The sequence below is a fragment of the Impatiens glandulifera genome, chromosome 2, assembly GCF_907164915.1.
Source record: "Impatiens glandulifera chromosome 2, dImpGla2.1, whole genome shotgun sequence".
Lineage (NCBI taxonomy): Eukaryota > Viridiplantae > Streptophyta > Magnoliopsida > Ericales > Balsaminaceae > Impatiens > Impatiens glandulifera.
The window spans coordinates 51,522,041-51,548,855 of NC_061863.1; the positions used below are offsets into that span (position 1 = coordinate 51,522,041).

The following is a 26,815-nucleotide window of genomic DNA, read 5'->3' on the forward strand; positions in this document are numbered from 1 at the left end:
AATATTTTGAACCGATATTTTATTTTACAAATATTGGAATTAGAATTGAATTACAATTCTATCATTTTCCCAAACATAGGAATTGGAATTGAATTACAATTCTATCATTTTTCCAAACATAGGAATTGAATTGTAATTCAATGTCAATTCTCATGGAATTAGAATTAGAATTCCAATGCCAATTCCAATTCCAATTCCCAATCATCAAACACACCCTAAATCTTTTTGATCATTTAGCTTGATAATGTTAAAATCAGTTCTACTTTAGCTAATAAAATAACACGTAAACTTGAGTGTTTTGTGAAGTATCTCTCCAATGTTCTAGATGAAAAATCTTTCGCAAGTTGGAAGGAAACCCTAAACTCATTTTCCCTTCTACAAAATTACCCAAATAATAACCTAAATGGTGTCTCCCCTATTGCATTTCAACAATTTTTTCTTTTCCCTCAACTTTCAATGACCAATGCCCAACTTTGGATAATGGAATAGAATGGGCAAGTGAGTTTTCACCCAATTTTAAATTGATATTAGAAAATTTCATAAAAATTCACATTCAATTTCAGTTTAATTCATATATTTAAAAAATATTATAAAATTATAATTCAATTTTTAATTTATATGTTTGAAAAAATATATATATAATAAAATTAATTTGATATATATATTGACAGAATTATGGACCTTTATTTGAGATTTGAAATATCTTTTTTAAGTCATATAATTTGAAACTCTTAGCTAAATTTTGTAATTTAAATGAATTATGTACTAGTCACATTTATAAATAAATATAATATTTATTTCATTAATTAAATTATCGAATTTTAGAGAATTTAGAAATCTGATTATCGAAATTTAGTTAAAACCTTCGATTCGCTAGCTGTAATAAGTTAATTTGAAATCGTTAAGACAAAATCTAATTTTGTATAATTTTAACAATAAAAAGTTTAAAATTATAAGGTTTGAAGAAAGATATTTAAAATCTCAATTTACACAAATAAGGAGTCTCAATTTGAGACTTTGACATATTATAATATAAGATATAGGTTTCATACAACACATTATGGTAATTTAATTGTCAACAAATTTATCTAGGATTTGATATTTATTAAGAACAAAAATATGAGTTTCATGTTAACTTCTTAAATTTAAATAAATAAATAAAAATCGATTCAATTATAAATGATAAAATAATAAGATATTTTTTTTAAAAAATAGAAAAAATAAATATTAAAATTATACTCAAAGCCTAAAAATAGTGAAATTAAATATTAAAACAATTCTAATTATTAATATTAAATTATCTAATAAACATGACATAATACACTCCAATCCCAAGGTAATTCCAAGGTTACCTTACCCAACATAATTTGAATATATAGTATCTAATTGTAATAGTGTTTTTTGCTGGATCAACCCCTTTATTCTATAGTGGACATTTTTGTAAGAAAAACATTAACAAAAGCAAATTTTCAAGTGTAAGAAATTTGATTTGAGTTGTGTTTCAAGATTGTAAAAGAAGTTCTGATTATGTGGAGAGATTTAAGGTTATACGAGGATGTAGACAATTCTTTTGAACCGGTTCGGTTAAACGTTTTAAAAAATCGTTTGGTGGTTTTTTGCTTACCATTTTTATCAATTCTGGTTAAGACGACATCTGCCAGTCTATTTCAAAACAAACATTACTCCAGCCTTGGTTCTTCTGCAAAAATCACTGCTCAAAAGGAAAGAAAATTTTGTGCTGTACAAACCAAAAGGTTCAAAATATGGACATTTGTTTTTCAATGACAACCAAGCATTTCTCCATTCAATTTCATATTGCAGCCTAGAAACACCAAAAATGTATGAAATGATTAAATATATTAAAGAAAAACAAAAATAATGCTAAATATTGAAATGCTTGCCTGTTCTTCCTTTACAGCATGTGATGAATAAATATACAAAAAAAAAATAAATGGAACCCCTTAGTTTTGACCATTGTCTACACCATGAGATACAGTTGACAAAAGCAGATGTATCGAAGATGTCAGTCGAATGCATGCGAAGACTCGAAAACTTTTAAGGAATAAAGTTGCTGAGAAACTTTTTTAAGGCCTAATACTACCTCTTCTTTTGCATCTTCATAACTGAGGCCTGATGCAGACAAAGTTCAACTTAGCCAAATAATTGCTCTCAGCAATATCATGTAATGTACGGTGTGATCTTGCTCCATCCATACATGGATTCCCAAAATCTTCCTTCAAGACCATTCTACACTTATCCGCATCCTGTTTCAAATGTTGTTAGCAATGTAGCTGATTATGCTAGTTTGACAGATGAAATTTTAGATGTAAATTATTTCTTTTGAAAATGCAAAAAAAAAAGAACACCCTGTTTCAAACAGAATAAGAGTTTAAAAATATTACAAGTTTATCAGCGAGGAGCTACAGTAATGAGCATTTTGTGAAAAGCATGTTGTCATATACCCATTACCCACTCTATTCTATAAATTACTACACTTAATTCCAACCTATCTTCTCATTTCTAGTTTGGATATTATTTAATGGAAACCCTAACTATTTAACATTTGTCAATATATCCACCACTTGTCATTCTGATGGCACAAAAGAATTACACACCAGTCTGTCCTACACTTTCTCTTAAATTAAATGTTTACCATTTCATTGTGCTTCGTCCCATCATTATGCACAGGATTATGAGCAATATTGATAGATGGTTTGTCGTCATAGACTCATAGTAAAGCTTCACCGGACTTCATTTCAATTTGGCTTTTTAGATTGGAAATGTTTTTGTGTTGTTTCAGAGTTAAATGAATTGGACTATAACCTTTTATCCCTGAAGGGTATATGCCTATTTGGCCTAATGTCAGAGACTTTTTCATTTCCCCCTCTTTCTTCACTATCCCCTTTTACTTTTCTCATTGTTTGTATTGAAAGGAGTTTCCTTTGTATTAATGCAAACTTTAACATTTCAAAAAAATAAAAAGAGAAATGCAATCAAAGAAATCTCCACTAATCTGAAGATTTTTTTTGTTTGAATGGAGGATGCTAGCATGACCCTCACAACCATGACATCCACTTCAACATAAGGTGTTCTAAGGTGGGAATCGATGAATAATGCAAAGGAATCAGTTATTTAAAGATTGGATAAATTCTCCATTTAAGGATTACACTTAATTCTGGCCTATTCTATTACATCCTAACACTATAATATGATCTGTTGTTTATCATTCTTTGTATGTCTATCATGAGACTCTTCAATCTCCACTATATACCCATCTATTCACAAACAAAATCTTCTCTTTCATTTATTTAACATAACCGTATCTTCCACCATCCCATGTACACGTTTCAGATTTAATGCAAGCAGAGTCATAATGAACGTGTTCAACCTTAACAAATAAAATAACCAAACTACTGAAAAATATCAAGAAATTAAAGAAGTACAAAGCTTCTGGAACTTTCCTTACCTGTAAGAAGTTAAGCATCTGCTCTTCAATGGTTCCACGCATTGCTAGAGTCTCCACATTAATTGGACGCCTAGCACCCATCCGGTGAGCACGACTTATTACTTGTTCCTCTGTGCTGCAAATGAAGGAAATGTTGGGGTCAAATACAACATAGGTTTTAAGGGAAGAAACAAACATTCATTGTGATGGTGCCGAGGTCTGATAGCATGATACTTGGACTGAGGATTGTCAATTGAAGTGAGTAGAAAATATAAATAATTCTTCTATATTTTTAAAAGACAATTTTGACTTAGTTCATTGATGTCTAAACACTTCCTCCATGGTACACAACTTTATATAGCTATTACAAACAATAAAAAAAAGTGAGAGAGAGAAAGAAATCTATTATAATCTAAAGAATAATTACACGGAATTTCCATTCAATAGATTATGTAACTCCCTTAAATATAAATCACCCTTAATCTAGAGAATAGTTACAGAGAATTCCCCTATTCAAAGGATGGAGTAAATCCTCCATTTAAGGGACTACACATCCTAAATTAGCATTGAATATTAGACTAATTATAGATTAGTTACACTTAATATTAGCATATTTAATAATAATAATTTGTCTTAAAAAAGGAAAATAAGAGGGCATTGAATAGTACCTCCGATCCCAAATTGGTTCCATTAGAAATACACGAGTTACAAAGCTCAGATCGAGGCCTAATGCTGCACTACCATCCATTAGAAGGGCCATACAAGAAGTGTCGTTCTGGAAGGTAACCAGAGCTTTCATCTGAACATTTGAAATGGAATTATCCATACAAAATAATCAAACAAACTGAAAGAATGACAACTTTTTAATAAGATATAAGAAAATTCCCGGCAGTTAACTATACCTTATAAGTGGAAGGCATAGGGCTATACATCCCAACAAATTTGATGCCAGCAAATGTGAGCTGTAAGAGGAAAAGTTAGAACTTCACCGAACATCCCATCCCTTCTCTCCTCAAAGAGCAGATAAAGTGAACAACAACAACAAAAATCATAGCCATGTTCACATGACAAAACCAAATCGGCATTTGTATTAACAACATGCTAATACCTGCTGTTCAATAACATGTATATGCTCAAGAAACTGAGAAAATATGATCACTTTCTCTGAAGTTACAATTGTACTACAATCCGTATCTGCACAATGACCAATAATTCCATCAGCTTCTTGAATTTCCTTCAACCTGCGAACAAGATATGCAACTTTGCTGCTTGATGTTGACTGCCAGTCGGGATTCCACTCATCCTGGACAAGTACAACTTATGAAATCCAATACGATCATTCATGTTCATAAATGAGAGCATAGAGCATGCTAAGAAATACAAAAAAAAAGATAGTCAAGATAGACATGCCTGCTTGTATGAGGGCTGTAATTCAATAAGATCTTGAGGAACAGGCCACTTAGGATTAGGATTTTCAGGACGGGTTAATATTTCAGGGCTCTGCATTTCATATGGGTTGTTGCAGTTGGGAAACGAACACTTCTCACTGTCCAAAGACACACAATTAAGGCACAAAAGATGCCTGCATGGTGTAATGACAGGCAATCGGCACCATTCCTTGCACCTGATTAAAAGAAAATTACAATCAGAATAACTTTCATGGGATTCTAAGGAAGTTTGCACCATCACATATCACAAGCCATCTCTAACCTCATACAATTGCCACCGTGCTGAAGGTTATATTTGATAAACGCATATTCTTCTGACATTGGAACTAGGCCATTTTCAACTAACATATCCATAGTTTCCTGGATATCTATTCCAGCATGAGTTACTTTTATATGTCCAGCCACACAGCAAGACAGCCTCACATTTCTAATGGTATTGCTTCTAAATTTCCACTGCTTTGGATTCAGTAAACTCTCAACATGAGATGGATCATTCCAATCAGCCATTAATATATTCCGCCGAACTGTAACTACCAACTCATTGTAACTTTTTGCATGTTCTTCAGTGAAATCAAGGAAGAACACTTTTTTAATGCAGGGAGGAATAGTCTGCAGATCATCTTTTCTAGAACTTATCATACACCGCTGAAGTAACTGCAGTAAACGAGATCTCCCCTCTTCCATCTCTGCTTCAAACGGTCTGAGAATGCCAGCTTCCCATGACTTCTGATCCTGTCCATACGCTTCCTCGTGGAGAAATTTAAGCATAGGCTGAAGATTAGAAAATTGACTGTTCGGGGTGTTTGGAGTTGGTGTTCCTGTCAATAACCACCGATTTGAAGCTGTCAATGAAATAGCCATTTGTAACTTGTTTGTCAAACTAAGACTGAAACCAAGGGTATGTCCTTCATCTAACAAAACTCGAAACCAATGAATTTGCATAAACACGCTTCTCTTATGGGGATTCCACTCAGCACTTAAGCGGCTAAACGTTGTTATAATGACATCATAATCCCAAGCCAGATTGTGTGCACTAGGTTTCTTATTATCAGCCCAAACATAAACACGCAACTGATTGGGCTTGACATGCTTTTGGATTTGTGTTTTCCAATGATCTACCAGGTTCGATGGCACAACAACTAAAGTCGCTCTCGATAAATATAACCTTATTGAGTCCAAAGGCTCGCATAGTGCAATTCTTAAAGCATCAAGGTCGAGTACCAAATGCTCCAAGTTCGCTGGGTAATACCATCTAGTAGTTCCCTTCTGTAGTTTTTTGACAAGGCCAAACGCTTCGAATATTTTATGGAATTCACGTTCATCACCTGTACGAGACAAACGGATATTTAATAGAGGATGTACTAAGCCAATTGTCTCCATCTCTGCAAGTTTATCAGGTGAAAGTTTAACTAACCAAGTTAAGGCCTTCTTTGTTTCGGCATTCATCAGTGCATAATTCTTCTTAAGTACACTGATGAAAAACGAGATATTTTCCTCTTGTCCACCAGAGGTTCCTTTTGTGTGAAAGCCAGGTAAGTACATAATTGGCTGATGATGATCCCAAGCTTCCTCTGGAACACTACATCTCTGATAAGAAGGATCATTATTCATGCTACAAAACCATGCACTGTTAGTTTTCACAAGACTAATATCTTCAAGTTTCCTCCACTTACGACAAGCTTCACACTGTATCCAACTTTCATGAGGTGCAAGATTGTCAATACTCTCCCTTGGTTTCTTCCCAGTTTCTCGTGATCCAGTCAACATGCTCGCGGGCTCCTCAATGAAGCTATGTCCTGAACTATTCTTTCTTTTACTGGTATTTCTTTTGACCTCCGGTCCCTTAGATAATTCAGAAGCTGACGAGGATGTAAGGAAAATATTTTTCTTAACATTATCCATTCTTCTATCAGGACCTGGATCTGAACGTCTTCGCAAGCTGAATTTTAATGTAGCCTTTGGAGTGACATCACCCAAAGTAATTTGTCCCCTACGGGAACCAGTACCAACAGCCCTTTTACCTACAGCTGTACTATTTCCCTTAAGCTCATAATACCCACACCTCTGATCATGATTATTCATACACCAAATTACCTGCACACCATCAGGAGGTTCTGCCATTGTTTCTTGTGTTTTTAGAATGAGTGAAAGAGCCGATATTGTCTTACCTAGGCCCGGTTCATCACAAAACATTCCACCGTGAAAATCTTTTATAGTAGGAACAGAATCCGTGACTATTACACCAGAAACAGCATTCACATAGAATGGAAACTTGTCTTCGGTTAAGAAATGCATATATAAAGGATGTGGAAGAATCTTGGTAACCTGTTCACGTTGTAACATCCATTCTACTGCTGCCTGCTGGTGAGGGAAAAGTTTAAGTTTCATGCATGGCATGATTGGAGCAGCCAAGGATTTTAAATGATGACAGGTCGATGCAACTCTTACAAGGTCAATAGGATCAAGAGTGCTAAGAATATTTATTAAAATATCATCTGTCAAGTTCCAAATACCAGATGTACAAGGAACTGAAGGATTTATCCTCGAACATTCAGAATTTCCTCTCCCTATACTTGGTATGCTTTTGAAAATCTCGTTGAGTTCAAATAGCTTTCTCTTTGATGGATCAGGAGCACTACAGTTCATCTTGCATCTAAACACATGGCAGTCAGAAATGTTCCAGATGCCTTTATGATGATTATGGTCAGCTGTAGGACTGTTACCGCTAGTAGAAGAGAGCAGTTCAGACCTCTCCCCCCAGTCACAGCTGCATATACAAAAGGTTAGAAGGAAAAATATGTTGTGAAAACTAATTTGAACTACTCAGAAGTCATCAACAAATGCAAAACTAGTACTCCTTAGAAGGAACAATCAGGTTAATTGCTCTCAAGTGCTAATTGAAAAAATCTAAGAGAAGGCTTTGTTCAAACCTATGAAACATTTGCTCATTTTCTCTAATCTATCGCCATGCAATACTAAAAGAAGAAAGAAAGAAAAAACACTCACCTCAAGTGACGAAACAACGCAGCAGCAACTGACCCGAATTTCGGAAACTGCCATCCGGACCAGAGAGTATTTGGCAAATACACATCGATTAGCAGAACCACCCTATCTGTTTCAGCATTATCCACGGCCTCGGCCACTCTGACTACTCTAGCAACAATATCCAAACATCTTTGGATCACGAGCGTGTGAAGCTGGTGTATCACGCTCATACTCCCATTTACCAGCCCGATTCTCTTCATACACTTCTTCTTCCACGACGCTGATGCACTACCCTTCTCCCTTTCGTCGGCACTCTCTCTAGCAGGGTTGACTAAAGAAAGAAATAGATCGTTCTCTGATCTGAAACCAATTTCAGCATTTCCGTCCCCAGAGATGAAACAACGGGTATTGAGAGGCAGGGCTTCACGAATGTTGGAGATTCTATGCGTAGGAGCAACCGCGAGAACCGCACACAGGAACCCACATAGTTTACAGGAGGTAGGAGAATCATCATCCTCAGCCATTATCAAAATACCAACTTTAGCAAAACTTCACAAACCAGGGCTACAATTTTCCCCTCATGCAATTCCGTATGAGGAGTTATGTATCAAGCTACGAAAGCTTCTAGGGCAAATGGCAATAGATTCGAGGATTGGGATTCGACTTGCTTTAGCGGATTTATAGTGAAGTCAGTTATATATTCGTATTTCAGCAATGGAAGTTGCGATGCGATGATATCCGAGGAAGCAGCGAGCTAGAGCAGTTGGTTGCAGAGGAGGATCCGCCGCCGTAGATCAAGATTCCGGTGACCGATGACCGGTGACCGGTGAACGGAAAGGAATCGGGCAAAACCTAGCCGGAAACGTAAGCGTCTGATCGGGAAATTGGTTTTTAATGGTAAAAGAAGCGGTTCGAAATTCTCCAATCTATAGTAGATTGAACGTGTGCAAAATATAATTTATTTATTTTTTAATTTAAGAAGTAACAGATTCATTCATTTTTTTCCTTATTTATTCTTCCTTTTATATATATATATATATATAATTAAATTCTATATATTATTTTACTTTTTAATTAAAAAGATAGATATAAAAGAGAGATGTATCTGTTTATATTTATGTACATAATATTTTATTTATTAAAAAAAGTATATACATATCTATAATAATACTATTTATTTTAAAATATCTACTAGACCAATTCTTGTAATATATAAAAAAAAATATCATTCTGTAAATAAAGATTATAATATACGTGTATCACTTGACATAATTTTCAATTTTTTTTAACCTAAATAATTTATATTAGAGTTTAACATTATCTCCTACAACTTAAATAATCAATAACTTAATATATATTTTTTATATCTAATACGAGCACACTTTTTTCATAATAATAATAATAATAATTTTATTAAAATTATTGAATAAAATTATTATTATTATTTAAGAGTGATGATAAGTTTATAGCGAAAATATAGTAAATATGTAGAAACCTGATTAGGATTATAAGACTAATTCAAAATATTTATTTATCTCTTTTATTTTAATTAATAATTTTTCTCTCTTTTCTTTATTTATATTTTTTTATCTATTAATTTGTAATTATATATTTATATATTTAATTAAAATAAAATATATTAAAATTTTAATTCAACTAACACATAATATTATAACTTCTCTTTTCTAATATAATGTTTTCTTTTTATCTAAGTTAAATATTAATAATTTGAATTATATTTATTTTGAATATTAATAATTTGAGTTGAATCTTTTTAGTAATTAATAATTTATCTCATAATGATCCAATTTTAAATGAAGTGAATATTTATAATAAAAAAGAAAAATAAATTATTAAATAACTTTATAAATAATAAAAAGTTAAAGATAATAAAATTATTAAATACTTCAGGTGGCTTGTACAATTTAAAACTAGAGAGAAATTGATCAATGTCACATATTTCATAACCATTCTCTAAAATTCTCTAAAATCTTTTGTTTTCCTATATTACTCTATTTTTAATTAACTCAATGAAGGGTTTGTGTTCATTGTTTTTTAATAAATAAACAAGTTATTTTGATTTTATAGATATTATTGGTAAATTAAATAATTTAAAAAATATTAATTGTCCAATTGCTATTTGAGTATCTGACTTTCATCCAATGAGACTAAAAAAATGAATCATGTCATCTAAAGTTTAAACTATTAATAAAACTAAAAGAAACTGAATTGTGTTTTATAAAGTTTGAACTATCAATAAGACTCAAAATTAAATTGAAACATAATAATCATAAAATAAAGAAAAATTATAGTTACGTGAGATTTTGTCTCAAACTCACCAAATGTATTTGTCTTCTTAATTTGACAGAATTTATTTTTATAATAATTAATTTATCATGTTTATAAATGAAAATATATTTATACATATTTTGAATAAATTAAAAAAAATTAAGTATTTTTTTCCACAATTTACACCTTCAAAACTATTAAAATAGTATGGGTGGCTAAAAAGTGTTTAATATGAGAAAATATTTGGGAATGATAAATTTGATATTTATTTTTCACAAAACTTCCAAACATTTATACAATTTATTTTTTCAAAAATATATTTTTCAAATTGTTTGAACTTACAAAAATGTGTAGTGGGGTGAAGAGAAAAAAAAAACAGTTAAGAGAGAAATTTCATATTTTATTTTAAAGATGTAATAAATTAATTCAAGAGAATGAAACAAAATAAGATTATTTTCTACCATTAACACAATTCTTTGAGTATCATATAACATTATGATAATAAAATAAAATAAATAAATATATCTATATATAAATTTAGAGGAACAATAGAGAACAACATTGAGCAGTGGCCCATCGACGCCCCCATCTCTTCTCTGTGAAAAAAAAAAGAAGCCATGGTGGATGGATTAGAGAGAAAAAGGAAAATTAATAAACTAAAAGGCACGCTCTTCTTTAAATTTGATTAAATCATAGTTTATGATAAAATCACAGCATTTTCCTATTAAAAATAGCTAAAAAAGACGAGATTTAGATTTCTCTCTAAATGAGTAACTCATTTCGAAACTGACGACTATCGCGAAGAAAATCACCGAGAAGAAGACCACCGTCAAGTTCACTGCGAAGAAGACGATTGTCGCGAATAAGACGACCACGAAGAGGATGACCACCAAACTAATCTGTAATGTTAGTTTTAACCTAAACTCTAATATATAAACTGAAATGTTTTTTTTACAGTGAAGGAAGTGTAATGTCTAAACTTTAATGTTATTTTTTAAAACTAAAGTGTAATGTCTGATAAACCGATGTGAAATATTAATAATATTGGTCTGTTTTTAGGACATGGTCATGTTAGTGGCTAATTGTTTCAGGACATGGTTATGTTAATGACGAATTGTTCCCGAACATGGCCAAGTTAAGAAGCAATTGTTCTAGGACATGACCATGTTAATGAGCAATTGTTTCAGAACATGGCCATGTTCGGGACCAATTATTCCCGAACATTGAATTGCTTCATAACATGGTCATGTTTGAGAAAAATTGGTCCTGAATATGGTCATGTTAGAGACCAATTGCTCAAGTTCCGAATCTCCAAACATAATTCAGCTAAACTTTCAATTTATGAATTTCTATTACTGTATGTATTTACTCTATTATACAAGTTTTTAGAAACTAATAAATTAATAACTCAAATTTTTTAACTTAAATACAGAAATCAGAAACACAATTAAATACAGTTTCCAAATATAAAATTAAGTTTTTGAACATGAAAACGTTTTGGAAAACCCTAATTATAGGATGATCATGTTCAGGAACTTACATTCCGCAAATGTTGGACTTTGATGTAGTTGAAGGAATCTGATTCTCTTGAAAAGTAAAAATAAAACGATTTTAGAGTTTTAGCTGTTCGACATTGATTCATGACTTACCATTTTTGAATATCGAAAGGAAGAAGAAATCGTCGAAGTCCGAAGTCGCAGAAGAAGAAAGAAGAAATCGCCGAACTCCAAAGTCGCGGAAAAAAGAAGAAGAAATCGTCGAAATTTCAAGTCGCGGAAGAAAGAAATGTTCGGAAATGAAGAAGAAATAGCCGAAGGAGGGGAAGAAGACAAGAGGTTCGAAAGAAAGTGAGAAAAAAGAGGGAATAGGGAGGATTAAAAAAAATAAAAAAAAATTCTTATTCATTTTTTTAGAATTTCAGTAGGGTGTTGTGGGGTCGATAACGAAACTAAGTCTTGTTCTTCCTTTCATTTCTCTCATTTATGAGGACTATTAAATAATATAATAATAACGATGTTTATCCATTCACTTCTAGATAATTTATTTTTATTTTTTTTTTGCTAAAAAGATAACTGGTATATAAATCTTACAAGAAAAGGTTTATAGATAATTTGCCCACTAGAAGAATTCCTTGCCTTGCTTCTTCTTCTTCCATCTTATATCCGATCACAAGTATCAAAAGTAAGCCACCTCTTGATTCAAGTATTCATCTTGTTCTTGTTGATTGAGTTGTGTCGTCGTTTATGTTTGATTAAACTAGTTAACTTCAACTATCTCCTTTTGCCGGCGCTTAGGGTTGCTGGTTTTAGTTCCCCTTTTTGGCGTTTGCAAGCTTTCATGGATCTATCATCATTTATGGACTCTCCATAGTTGAACGTTGACTTATTCATCCTTCATAACAACCTTTATTACCCAATTTTGCTTAGTAGGTATGACCGATCGTTTTGGTCATGTCTTCTTGATTCAGACCCACAATTTCTTACCCAATTTTGCTTTCTTTTTTTTCTTCCATGTCTAGAGATAGTTCTTAATTATAGACCCAAATGAAATTGAATAGAAAGTTGCTTGAGCCGACTGACAAAAGGTTAAAATTTGATTTTATGTTTGGGCTTTTAACCTGCTAGAACAATTATTGTTTCTTGGTGTTAATTGTTGTGATCTACTCAGGATAAGAATACATGTGGTGTATTTGAAGAAGAAAGAAGTATACTGTTGTAGCTGAATATAATTGTAATATTTTTTCCCATCTTTTATAACACAATCTCTTTTCTTGGCTTTTTATTGTTCTTTGTATCTAGAATGGGTGGAAGCTTTATTGGTGATGATTGGGAATTTACTTCTCCATCAAATGGTGATCGAACGGTTGTCTTGGTTGGTCGTACAGGCAATGGTAAAAGTGCGACAGGAAATAGCATTCTTGGGAGAAAATCATTCAAGTCAAGGTCTAGCTCAGCCGGTGTTACAACAACGTCTGAACTGCAAAGAACTGAATTGCAAGATGGTCAGATTCTTAATGTAATTGATACACCAGGTATGATTGTACATAAGGAGGAGCCTCCATTAACACATGTTATATTCTAAAGTTGCATCTAGATAGATAGAGATGCTCCTCCCAACTATTTGTTGATCTGACAAACATAAATTCCAGGTTTGTTTGATTTTTCTGGACAATCTGAGTTTATTGGCAAAGAAATTGTCAAATGCATCAGTATGGCCAAAGATGGTATACATGCAATCCTGGTTGTTTTCTCGGTCAGGACTCGATTTTCTAAGGAAGAACAAGCTGCCCTTCAAAGTTTGCAGACTTTGTTTGGAGAAAAGATTTACAACTATATGATCATAGTTTTTACTGGTGGAGATGACCTTGAAGACAATGATGAGACTCTGGAAGATTATTTGGGTCGTGAGTGCCCTGAACCTCTGCAGGTAAAATTATATGAGCTGAAAATAATCTGCTGTCATGTTTAGTTAAATCTTGATTGCAGTGACTAGATAGGCATAAAATACTTGTGGATGTCTCTAAAACGAGTCTTTGGGATCTGACTTGCTCCATTTTGTAGGTATATATGTATAATTGTAACAGATAAAAAAATAGTGTATACAGCTTCATTATGCATGTGTTCCTTATGGTATTTGATTAGGATAGACTCATTCTTTCTTTCATGCAAACATCAATGACTTTAATTTGTGTTGGAAAGCGAGCCTTAATAGGGCAGCTCTAGATTTACACCTTTGGTTCTCTTCGTTAGGGTGCATCTATGGCTTTGGAGAGGGTAGAATATGCATCAATCCTTTTTCTTTTCTTTTTTCTAATGGTCCGGGTCCGAAGACTCAAACTCATTACCTTACGGATATGAGTTTGTAAGCTCTACTACTGAGCTGAGCTGAGCTAAATGAGTGTCATAGAATATGCATCAATCCTTCTCTTTCAAATTTCCTTTGTTTTATGTGCTTGGGTCATGTTTCAGTGTTAAACTTACTCCGGGATGATGTTTTGATGGAACAAGAATTTTGTTTTATTATTAATAAAAGCAACAGGTAAGGATTAATTTGATTCTGTTTCAAATATACTTAGCTAACTTATTGATGGAAAATGGGTAATGAATTTATTGAGACTTTATAGCTTTGTTTGGTGGGATTATGTATGGTGTTTGGGTACTGAAGCTGACGGTGAATTTACTAAAGCAGATGCTTTAACAGCCAAAGATATTGTGCAGGAAATTCTCAGTCTCTGCAATGATCGTAAAGTTTTATTTGACAATAAGACTAAGGATCCAGAGAGGAAGTCGGAACAATTGGAGCAACTTCTTTCATTGGTCAACAAGGTCATGGTGTTGAATGGCGGTCAGCCATACACAGATGATATATTTGTTGAATTACAGGTTGGTTGGAGAATTGACTTGTAAAAAAAAAGGTGTGGTATTGAACAAAGTTAAAACATGATTTGGTATGTGTTCAATGTTCTCTGCTGCAGAAAGGAGCCTCGAAACTCCGTGATCAGACTAAAGAAGTTAATTCGTTGGAAGGGTACTCGAAGAGTGAGATATCAAACCTGAGAGAGGATATGCAGAAATCGTACGAGGAGCAGCTAAAACGAATAACTGAGATGGTAATTTGGAATAGCCTTCTTTTACCTATACATTAGCTAGCATTAATGTGAATCTGGCTGGTTCTTATTTAACAATTCAGGAGTTGCTAATATCTTGTTTGGATGCAACACAAAAAATAAAATGACAGGTAGAATCAAAGCTTAGAGAGACAACAAGAAGACTTGAAGAACAATTGGCAGTAGAGCATGATGCACGGTTAAAGGCTGAAAAGGCAGCCCTGGAAGCTAGGAAAATATCGGATGATGAAATCCGTAAACTGAGAGAGAACTTGGACAAGGCATATCATGAAACCGAGGAGCTGCGCAAAAAGATGGGTGGGGGTGGTAGTGGTTGCAGCATTTTGTGATGATGATGATGGTTGAAACTTGAAAGAGACCAAGAAAGTATTAATGTTGAAGTAAGTATATATATATATATATATATATATATTTGAAGTATTATGATCTAAACTCTGAGATTTGCTTGGACCCTTGCTTGTATGTATATCATATCAATCATCTATGTATTTCTTGACATATACTTTTATTGATAATTTCTTTTTATGACCCGCAGGGAAAGCGCACAAGCACGACCTGTTATTTATCCCTATTTCAATTTTAAAAGGACATTTAATTTTTGTTCCATGGAGATTTAATTGAAGAGTTTATCCCTCCATGTTTTCCTTTTCATGTTTTTTAATCACTTAATTTATTAATTAAAATATTTTTATTTTATTTTATAAAATTTAAAATATTATATAAATTCAAAAAATAGTTACTATTATAAATAGTAAATTTTTGGGTTTTTGACCGTGAAATAAATGAGTACTCGACCCAATTTTTTTCTTTTAAGACATTAGTTCAACTATTTTTTAGTTGATAAATATATTTTTATCAATTTTTTAATGTATTTTTTTAAGAGTTAAATATAATTTCAATTAATTTAACTTTCATTAACTAATTTAAACGGTTAAAATTTCAAGTTAATTCTTAAAATTTTAAGATTCTGATAATAAGATTTTATAATTTGACGAGTATATAAATAAGTTTAATTTTACGATTTTACTTTAAAAAATAAATTATATTTAATAATTAAAAAATAAAATTATTATTTATTGAAATTATATAATTAATTTTGTAAATATAAATTTTTATAATGTTATTTATTTATTATTATTATTTAATTAATTTTATATTAAAATATATAATTTTTTAGAATTAATTAAATATAAAATATTTAATTATATATACAAATAATAAAAATTTATAATTATTATTTTTTCAAATTAAACTCTTATGATTTCACGTTTTTAGATTTTACGAGTTTATTAACGGACAATTATACGTAAACTCTTGATTTTGACAACTTTAAACGAAGATACGGAAAGTTACCCATCCGACGACACCCGACCCGACGGGCACCCGGCCCGAACTCCTTATCTCAAATTAGGTTTTTTATTTTTTTTATTTTACTGTTTCAACTTTCCAAAACAGTCAATCAATTTTTCTTCTCCTCTCTCTCGTTCAGCAAAGAAGGAGACTCAATTGTCTCTAGAGCTTTGTTAACCTCCGTTCGTCGTTTTTCTCTCTGTCTTCCACTGCAAGAAAATCCCACAAGATGATATTTTCTTTAAGCAAACTGATAGATTGATTCATTGCGTACTGCTTGGAGCTTTGGTCCTTACTTGCAAAATCATGATTGACCCAGAGCTTATCTTTCTATCGTCTCTTGGAAAAAGGAGTCATTTTTACAATAAGAAGCTACTTAAAGTGTGTTTGTTGCAAATGGGTTGCATTCTTTTCGCCTACATCCACTCATTGGTTAGCTTATAAAAGCCTTTCAATTTGATGTATGCGGTCCTTTGATATTTATTTGTCACGCAGAGATCAATTTGTCTACCAAGTTCAGAAGTGCATTCCTAGAAAATGGAAACAAACTGTCAAACAAGCAGAAATGCAAAGCACCCATCTTGCCAATTCTCATAATCAAGGAGGGCTATTACAGGCAACATCCACCACAAGTGTTGTCTTTATGACAGATTCTCTTTTCCAATCTCTCAAGAACTTTGCAGATCAAGGGAATTTAACCAAAGCTGTAAGGGTCTACTCTGTCATCCATAAACACGCAGCTGCTTCTCTTTCGTCAAGTGAATTTGTTTTGCAATCTCTGTCTTGCCTTCTTCTGTGTTGCATCAACCTAAGGGCATTTCAACAGGGTAAGCAACTTCATGCCTATGTTATCTCATTAGGTCTTCAACAAGATCCTAAACTGGTTCCTAAGCTAATTACATTCTATTCATCATTTGGCCTTCTCTTGGATGCCCATGTAATAACCAAAACTTCAAACATCTTGCATCCATTGCCTTGGAACTTGCTCATTTCTTCTTATGTTAGACATGGGCTTTATAGGAATGTTTTTTCTGCATATAGTGAGATGATTAAGAAGGGAGTTAGGCCTGACAATTTCACTTACCCATCTCTTCTCAAGGCTTGTGCAGGAGAAGAGAATATTAAGCTAGGAAGAGTGCTTCACAGAACCATCATCAAATCAAGGTATCTTGATTGGTGCTTATATGTGCAAAATGCATTGGTTTCTATGTACGGGAGGTGTGGGGATATATATTCTGCCCGTGTTCTATTCGATAAAATGCTTGACAGGGACGCTGTTTCATGGAACTCTATCATTTCTGCATATGCATCCAATGGCATGTGGGCAGAAGCTTTTGAGCTTTTTCAAGGTATGAGACTGGATGGCGTCGAGATAAATATGATCACTTGGAACACAATAATTGGAGGGCGCCTAAGGATAGGCGACTATGGAGGGGCACTTGAGTGTCTCTCCGAGATGAGAAAATGTGTATTGCATTTAGACGATGTTTCTCTTTGTATAGGTTTGAGTGCATGCTCTCATATTGGTTTGAGAGCACTAACTTTGGGGAAAGAAATCCATGCTATAGCTATTCGCAGCAGTCTTAGTGAGGCTGATAATGTTAAAAATGCTCTAGTCACTATGTACTCCAAGAGCAAGGAACTGAATCAGGCATATATGCTGTTTGAATCAGTTGAAGTTAAAGATATCATTTCTTGGAACTCCATCATTTCTGGTTATGCGCATTGGGAATACTCTGAAAAAGCATCCTTTCTGCTCAGGGAAATGTTTCTTTCTGGCATGAAACCTAATTATATAACACTTGTAAGCATTATTTCACTATGTGGTCGGGTAGCTAATCTGCAACACGGGAAGGAAATTCATTGTTACATCACAAGGCGTGTATGGTTCAAAGATGATTTATTATTGCTTGGGAATGCACTTATTGATATGTATGCAAGGTCAGGAAAAGTTGTTCTAGCAAGACAGTTATTTGATTTGTCGAGCCAAAGGAATGTAGTGACTTACACCTCATTAATAACTGGTTATGGGATACAAGGAGAGGGACAAACTGCTCTAGGACTATTTGATGAGATGATCAAGTTTCAGATAAAACCAGATCATGTAACTATGGTTGCTGTTTTGTCTGCTTGTAGTCATTCTTGTCTTATTATCCAAGGAGAAAGGTTATTCAGTAAGATGGAAAGTGTATATGGTATAACACCTTGTTTTGAGCATTTTTCTTGCATGGTTGACCTCTATGGGAGGGCTGGCTTACTAAAGAAAGCTAAAGCAATCATAATGAAGATGCCTTATAAGCCAACAGCAGCAGTGTGGGCCACTCTCATAAATGTATGTCGAATACATGGAAATACAGAGATTGGAGAATGGGCTTCGGAAAGGTTACTGGAAATGCAACCAAACAATGCAGGATATTATGTCATGATTGCTAACACGTATGCTGCTGCCGGTAGCTGGGACAAACTAGCTAAAGTGAGGACCATTATGAGAGATCTTGGTGTAAGGAAGCCCCCTGGCTGTGCTTGGGTCAATGTAGGGGCTGGGTCTTTTCCCTTTTTGGTAGAGGACATGACAAATCCTGAAGGGATAAGAGTTCATCCTGTTTTAGGTGAATTGACAAAGCAAATAAAAGATGTTGGTTATTTCATGGAGAACATGAACATAAATGATGAATATGCAGAAGAAAGAAGGATTTCCTGCTAAATTCATCTCCCAGGTCCATTTATGGAACTGCATGCATGTTTAGATTCCCTCCGGCATTGCACTGCTCTGAACGAGAGAAGAGTGGGGGATCATGGCACTTGAAGTAGTTAGTGTGCAAGTGAGGCTGCGGAGGCTCGTATTTAAGGAGGGACAAGTGTCTTTCAATTTGCGGTAATTTCATATCACACTGTTCTAGTGGTTCGATTTTGAGGATTTATTGATTATTATCCTTTATACCTATCTTTCTTTTGTATTATAGATGTTGCTGCTGCTGCACAAATCCAGGTTTTATCTTACTCGCCTTCTCATTCATCCATCCATCCATCCATCCATTGCGGTTGCTCGAAGCTGTTTGGTGAAGAGGGAGGCTATTTGATATGATAAAACTTGACCCTGATCAGTTGTGGTGGAATGAATCTGATGCTAAACCTGTCTCGATAAGGAGGGAGAGCTGACCAGACACTTGTATATTTCCACCATCATGAATTGACCTGATCATGATCAGTTCTTCTTTGGAGTCAGTCATTCCAAAGATTATTAAATAATCTTGTTCGGAATAAGATTATGAAAAGTTAAGTTATTATTTTAATGTATAAAATATTTTAATAATTACATATATGAGATGTGAAAAGTTATAAAGTAAATCTAATTTGATTGATTATTAGTTCATCTCAATTTTTTGTTTTCATGTCATATAAAAACTATGTGATTGGTTTGTTTTAATAAGATACTACAATCAATATATATATGTTTTTTTTTATAAATATAACTCTAACTTATTAAATATTTTGAAATTGGATGAAATGACATAATAATTGCTTTAATTTAAAAACTGCGCAAATGATTATTTTCTATTTTTCGGACAAAAATATCCCGTTTCGCGATGGCACGGTCGCGTCTTGCAGCGACACACTTGACGAATTAGGGTTCCGTCGCATAATGCGAGTATGCGACACAGTGTCGAAATAGTATTTTTGTCCAAAAGATAGGAATGGATCATTTTCGTAATTTTTATTAGGCGCGGGTCATTTGATCAAATTTCCAAATAAATGCACACTTTATTTAAAGATAATTTTTTTTAAAAATTTTTTATTGTATAATTTAAAATAAACTAAATAATAAGAACAATTTTTTTTATAAAAAATAAAATTTTTATTATAGATGATTGATTTGGAAACCAATATTTACTAAACCCTAAACCATTCAAAATGTTTGTATGTGTAAAATTAAAAATTAAAAATAAAAATTTAAAACATTTTCAATGCATGTACTTGTGTGTCAGCCGCCATTTTCACAGTTCAGTCTCGCGACTCTAACAACATCTCCATTTCGCGCCCCTCTGGAAGAATTCTTCAAAAGAAACGAACACTGGTATGGTTCTATATTTTCCCTTCTGTTCTAATTAACATTGTTAGTTTAATTTATCAATTTGATGGGTCTACTTCTTTAGCTTGATTGTCATCTCTCTTGGCTTCCTTTTACCATATGTGATTTAGGGTTTTGATTCAAGCGAGAAGTTCATTCCTACTTCTATTCCTTGTTTTGTTATGGACGATTCTTGTTTAGGATTGAACTCCCACTAAACAAGCAATCTTAACACCACATCTCAATATTGTCTGTTAATAATGTTTTTCGATTCTATCAGTTCCTAAATTTGGTAACTTAGTCTGACATTTCCGAGGTAGCTTCTTTAAACAATTGGGCAGGATTACTTCAAAATGTGTTGCATAAAGTTTGTTTATTTGTTTTGGTTGTTTAGCATGAGCAGTTGTAGTCTCTTAAGAAGACTATCCACCTGAAATGGATGTAAATAAGAACCAGTTTCTTTACAGAATTTCATTTGCTATTCTGTCTCATTTTTAGATGCCTAAATGTCCCGAATTATAGATATAGATATAGGGGTGGTGATTAGATATTCGCCTACCGCCATTACCAGGTCTGGCTTTAGTGACTATTTGTTCAAATTGACTACCTTGAATTAATCAATGGATAAAATGAAAGTGCTTACTGGGGAATAGAAAGGTAGGACAAGTTAAGTGGATTGATTATCAATAGCAGAAGCCTGCAGATCTACACCTAATGGAGGCCATCCTCACTTAGAGGAATGCTAAAGACGACAGGTTAAACACAATAGGAGATCTTGCTTCACACATGAAGATGCCTTTTACCCTTAAATATGGATATCAATTCCCAGCATTATCTTTATTTAGAGTAATAATACTATTTTTGTATGTGGACAAAATTTTTCTGAAAGGCGAATTGCAAAACATATTGTGTTTTTTTTTGGTAACGGGTTATTGACATATTATTAAAGAAACCTAAAAGTGGGAGAGAATTCAAAATGAGTCAAGATCAAAGCTAGACAGACCCTAACTTTGATTAAACAAAACATAGCAAACCAAATGAGTAAAAAGCAAAAAGCATACAAAACCTACAACAATAAAAGTCTGATTCAAATGAGAAATTCCATCTTTGACTAAGCTCCCATTGCCTTCAAACGTTGTTATTCCTTTTCTTCTATGAACATTCCTCTTTCTTTTGTGAATATATTGTTTCTCAACATCAACTCTGCAACTTTTCCTGATTGTTCCACTGCTTCTCTTTTAGCTGCTTCTCCTTTATGTCTTTACTGATTCTCTGTTTATAAGTGATGGGGCCAAGTCTAACTCCCTTATTCTTCTGTTTGGCTCTCTTCTCCACTATCGGTGATTGGACTGTTTCATTTGATGATGACTGTTTATGAACTTATTGTGTTAGGTTCAAGTGAAAATCAAATCACATTGCATTTATGAACTTTACAATCATGGTTCCCCACTTCAATTTAGAGCATTCTTAGTGGGAATCGAACTTGAGAACTTTATCCTCTTAAACAAGACTCTCTACTTGAGTTACCCTAGTGTTAGTGGGTTAAGCTTACAATTTCTGTTCATGAAAAAGACAGCTTTAATTCTTTATGATTTACTTGTGTTGGCGGCTTCATTTTCTAAATGGCAAATCAGTGTATCCTGGTCAAAGGTTTCCTGGCAGTTTTCTCCATTCTTATTTTAATTAGAATGACATGCAGAAATTTAACGAAATCTAATCATACAATCAAATATCTGATTTCTTTTGCTTTCTTTCCTTATTACAGGTTGGTGGTGACCAAGAGGAGTTGCTGGATTGTGTGGGTCTCAGCCATCAGTCGTTGTTATCTTTAAACAACTCTAAGCAGTAATAAAATAAAACCAAATAGTAAAAAGGTAAACACTTTACCCTCTACGGTCTCCTATGTCCTACATTCTGAGCGGCGCCTTTCTCTACCTTTCACAGTGCCCCTTCTCCTTTGGCCGATTTATCTAATCTCATGCTAGACTTCTTGTTTCTGTTAACAGACAATAACTTCTCGGTTCATCTTTGCCTTTGCATCTGCTTTAATTATCTTTTCCCTGCTCAGATTTTGTTTACCACCGAATCATGAAGAGCCTTAAAACTTTCAACTTTCGAATTGTCACGACTGTACTCGCTGAAACCCAAGGTCAGTCCATAGGGCACTTCTGCACAGTTTCTGTCATTAAACCCACACCATCTTCAATTCCATCAACTCCTACCAGCCACAAAAGCTTGCCTGTCACCGCCCAGTCCTTGCAAGAATCTATATTAGCTTGTCAGTGGGATTGCGTCAAACAGTTGTTACCCACACACAATACGGACCCCCTTTTAGTCTCACATGTATTATACAATCTACGTTCGAACCCAGATTTGGTTTTGAAATTTATTGAACAAATCGATGGTCGCCTTCTGGACATTGAGTCCCATTGCCTAGGTATAGTCATAGTCTCACGCCTTCCCTCCCGGAAACATGGCTTACAACAGATGAAGAAGATGATAACTTCTCATGGTGCGACCAATACAGATATATTTGACCATTTAATGAGCGCCATCAGGCGTCTTGATATCTCGAGCTCGACTGCGTTGGATTTACTTATCGAGGCGTTTTGTGAATTAAACATGGTAGAAGCTGCTTTTGAGTGCTTCTGCATGATAAAGGAGAAGGGGGGGATATTACCCAAGATTGAAACTTGTAATAAAGTGTTGAGTGTGTTAATTAGGATAGGTCTGACGGAGAAGGCTTGGCTTCTTTATGCAGAGATGTTTAGGCTGAAAATTAATTCGACTGTATGCACATTCAATATTATGATTAACCTTTTATGCAAGGAAGGGAAGTTAAAGAAAGCCAAGGAATTCGTTCCGTTTATGGAGAAGTTAGGATTTAAGCCAAATGTTGTTACGTATAACACAATCATAAATGGCTACTCTTTGAGGAGGAACTCTGAAGGGGCCCGAAGTGTATTCGAAATGATGAAAGCGAAAGGAATCGACCCAGATTCCTACACATTTGGTTCTTTGATTAATGGATTGTGTAAGGAGGGAAGGGTTGAGGAGGCAATTGAACTTGTTAAGGAAATGGAGGAAATGAAGTTGGTTCCAACTGTTGTGACGTATAATGCATTCGTTGACTTGTATTGCAGTAAGGGAGATCTGAATAGAGCTTATCATTGGAGGGATGAGATGCTTAGGAAAGACATAATCCCAAATGTATCGACATATAATATGTTGATTCATGCATTATTCATGGAGGGTAAGCTTGTGGAAGTTGATGATATGATTGAAGAGATGAAAAGAAGGAAGATTTTTTCTGATGCCATAACTTACAACACATTAATCAACGGTTATTGTAGGTGTGGAGATGTGAAGAAAGCCTTTAACCTTCACGACGAGATGATAAGTAAAGGGATTCGGCCGACAAAGGTGACGTACACTTCACTTATCAGTGTCTTGAGCAAACGGAACAAAATGAAGGAAGCAGATGATCTGTTTGTAAGGATAAGACAGGAGAAGGAGGCTGGTATCGTGCCTGATCTGGTGATGTTCAATGCATTGATCGATGGACACTGTGCAAACAAGAACTTTGAACAGGCTTTTCGACTTTTGAAGGAGATGGACAAATTGAATGTTGTAGCGGATGAAGTAACCTACAATAGTATAATGTCGGGTTATTGTAGAGAGGGTAGAGTTGAAGAAGCTTGTACTCTTCTCGATGAGATGAAAAGAAAGGGTATAAAGCCCGATCATATAAGTTATAACACATTAATCAGTGGGTATAGTAAAAAAGGGGACATGAAGGATGCCTTCAGAATGAGAGATGAGATGATAAGCTTGGGTTTAGATCCGACGTTATTGACTTACAATGCATTAATACAAGGCTTATGCAAGATCAAAGAGGGTGAACATGCAGAAAAGCTCTTAAGAGAAATGGTTAGGAAAGGAATCAAACCTAATAACACCACTTACTTTTGCTTAATTGAAGGAATGGGACAAATTGTTGCAGAAGAGGAGATAAGCTAAGTAAGTTTGTTGACTTTGATTTCATTTCTTTTTCAATGTTATTATTCACTATTAAATTTGACATAACTATTGATTTTACTTTTATAAGAAAGCAACAAATCATAATTTTGAGAATGAGTGAATGACATATAATAATTGCGGTTTGGATATAAAATATATAATTCATTGATTTTAATGTTTTGAATGGTGAAAACTTGAAAGTATGCATCTAATTACAGTAATCTAGCTAGCTAATTTTTACAGGGTGGTGTTAAGAGAATCCGATCCAAACATCATCATGTTGCTGCCATCATAAACAATGGAGATCTCAAGCAGGACTTTAGATCTGAAACATGAGAAATTACTCATTTGAAAACATAAAGAAATGGCAAAGAGGAATTAAGAATGATAGAATAATAATTCACAAATTAAGAGAGATTACCTATGGAGCAGAGAAGATGCAGGAAAATGTGGAAAAAAGCTAATAGTAATACAAAAACAGCTTGACAATGTGAAAATTGAGATTTTTAAATTCTAGTTATTATATATATATATATATATATATATTAATTAGAATTACACTTTAAAATTAATTAATCTTATTTCATATAATATTGTGAGTTGTATATTTTTGGTAACAATGAAATTGTTGGGAGTGTAAATTCAATTTTTAAGTTTTGAAGATCATTTCAGGTTAAAATTAGAATTGAATTTGAATGAAATTTAAATTAATGTGTTTATATAATTTAGTATGTTAAATGACTTGACTCCTAAACTATCAAATTTTATATTGTTAAATAAATATATTATTTAAATAATTTTTATTATATATTTTTTTAAATATAATTTTGAAATTAAATTAGAATTTTATAGTTTTTCCAAACATAAAAATTGAATTGTTTCAATACTAATTCTTTTGAAATTAAAATTAAATTTTAAACGTAAACTTTAATCATCCAAACAAGTCCTTATTAAATAAAATAAATAAAATACAAAAGTTTATAAAATTCTAAACTTAAGAGGTAAAGATTAAGCCTTCAAAGTGTGGATTATGATACTAATAGAGAACATCACTAAAAGATATGATAAATATTAATTTTGATCCTCTGATTTATCTTAATTGAATGTTGTATTTTTGACAGTATTTTTTTTTTTAATTATTTGTGAAAACTAATATAAAAACTTATTTATATTGATTCAATTGATAAATGGAATCAAGATGTGGTTTTGATAGATTAGTAGTTTAATGTAAAAGTCTTACTTTAACAAAATAATAATAATAATGTAAATTGTGTGGTTTATAGTTATACATTGGTGATGGGATAAGAGAAATTATATAATTAAAATGAAAAATATATCTAGTGGAATATATATGGATATTCCTTGTTTGCCGACACAAACACACAAAGTGAGTAACATCGCCCAACTGCCATTCCATCCATCTCTAACTTTTTGTTAGGTTACGACAATTGACAATTGTCGGTAAAATAATTGTTTTTTTCTTCTCTCAAACATTGCTTTTGTTCAATTTGTTGTCTACTTAGAGCATGTATCCAGCCTATATTGAAGGCATTGTACAATTAAGTTGATTAATTTTATAAATATTAATTCAAATATTATAACTTAATTTTTCATTATTAAAATTAAATTAAATTATTTAGATAAGTCAAATCTAAAAACATAATTAATTATATAATTAAATTAACTTAAATTCTAATAAAAATTAGATTGAATTAAAATATCAATTTATTTCTTGAAAAATAAGTGATCTTATCTAATAATAATTAATATATGGTGGTGGAAAATAAGTGATTGTTAGGCCCTACAAAATAAATTATGATCAGCAAAAGTAAATGGGCTCCTCTGATTAAAAACCTTTATTTATTTATTTTTATATTTGATATATTTTTAGTCATTTAAAAGTTATCTTAAATTATTAAAATATTTTTTTTTTTATTTATCATTTCTCAATATATTATAGATAATATAACTTCATTTATTAATTAAAATATTTTTTATTTAAACGTAAATAAATTATTTTATCATTATATTATATATTAATACACTTCTTTTTAATAGCTACAAATCATAACATTTTAAACAACTCATTACAAACAAGGCCTAAAATACTATTATATTAAAAAATATATATTATATATAAAATAACACTATAATAATTTAATAAAGTTTTAAATAACCCAAACAAGATCTAATATCATTATTGTTATTACCTACCAACTGTCACTTTTTAATTGACTCCTATACTCTTTCAAAATAATATATATGATAATTATATAAGAAAGGAACATACAAATAAAAGAATTACAAATAATATAAAAATGATATAGTGAGATTTCTCACACATGGACTCCTTGTGAATTGTGATTGATATACCAAAGTAAACACTAACGTGTACGACACGAAATGTATAAATGTACGTGGCAGTTATTGTCTTGTTTAATCTTGGTTTGGTTAAAGACTCTAAAATTGATTACTCAAGACTACACTTTGTTTTATTATCCATCAAACTTTTATTATTATTTTTTAAAAGAAATAATAATTTTGTATTAATTTTTAAGATTAATTTTTAATAACCCTATATT

The 26,815-nt window shown here is 32.7% G+C and overlaps 4 protein-coding genes across 5 annotated transcripts; 3 read left to right on the forward strand and 1 right to left on the reverse strand.

The window, feature by feature from the left end:
* Window positions 1-1,840: 1,840 nt before the first annotated feature.
* Window positions 1,841-8,782, reverse strand: LOC124923885 (F-box protein At3g54460). Its single transcript, XM_047463868.1, has 8 exons — window positions 7,900-8,782; window positions 5,156-7,660; window positions 4,856-5,069; window positions 4,554-4,748; window positions 4,348-4,407; window positions 4,114-4,244; window positions 3,467-3,581; window positions 1,841-2,264 (listed from the first exon to the last, which is right to left on the reverse strand). Exons 1-8 carry the CDS (start codon window positions 8,400-8,402, stop codon window positions 2,118-2,120), a joined length of 3,870 nt encoding a protein of 1,289 aa, XP_047319824.1. The 5' UTR covers window positions 8,403-8,782; the 3' UTR covers window positions 1,841-2,117.
* Window positions 8,783-12,239: 3,457 nt separating this feature from the next.
* On the forward strand, window positions 12,240-15,336 carry LOC124928075 (immune-associated nucleotide-binding protein 9-like). Of its 2 annotated transcripts, none has more exons than XM_047468608.1 (6): window positions 12,240-12,348; window positions 12,966-13,198; window positions 13,316-13,593; window positions 14,385-14,549; window positions 14,642-14,776; window positions 14,905-15,336. In XM_047468608.1, exons 2-6 carry the CDS (start codon window positions 12,967-12,969, stop codon window positions 15,121-15,123), a joined length of 1,029 nt encoding a protein of 342 aa, XP_047324564.1. In that variant the 5' UTR covers window positions 12,240-12,348; window position 12,966; the 3' UTR covers window positions 15,124-15,336. The 2 variants fall into 2 exon arrangements, with proteins under 2 accessions (XP_047324564.1, XP_047324563.1); XM_047468607.1 differs by lacking the exon at window positions 12,240-12,348 and adding an exon at window positions 12,696-12,751.
* Window positions 15,337-16,283: 947 nt separating this feature from the next.
* On the forward strand, window positions 16,284-18,959 carry LOC124928074 (pentatricopeptide repeat-containing protein At1g71490). The gene has a single exon (XM_047468606.1). It carries the CDS (start codon window positions 16,608-16,610, stop codon window positions 18,846-18,848), a length of 2,241 nt encoding a protein of 746 aa, XP_047324562.1. The 5' UTR covers window positions 16,284-16,607; the 3' UTR covers window positions 18,849-18,959.
* Window positions 18,960-20,109: 1,150 nt separating this feature from the next.
* LOC124926373 (pentatricopeptide repeat-containing protein At2g15630, mitochondrial) lies at window positions 20,110-24,344 on the forward strand. Its single transcript, XM_047466582.1, has 3 exons — window positions 20,110-20,219; window positions 21,979-22,086; window positions 22,233-24,344. Exon 3 carries the CDS (start codon window positions 22,302-22,304, stop codon window positions 24,231-24,233), a length of 1,932 nt encoding a protein of 643 aa, XP_047322538.1. The 5' UTR covers window positions 20,110-20,219; window positions 21,979-22,086; window positions 22,233-22,301; the 3' UTR covers window positions 24,234-24,344.
* The last annotated feature ends 2,471 nt before the right edge of the window (window positions 24,345-26,815 follow it).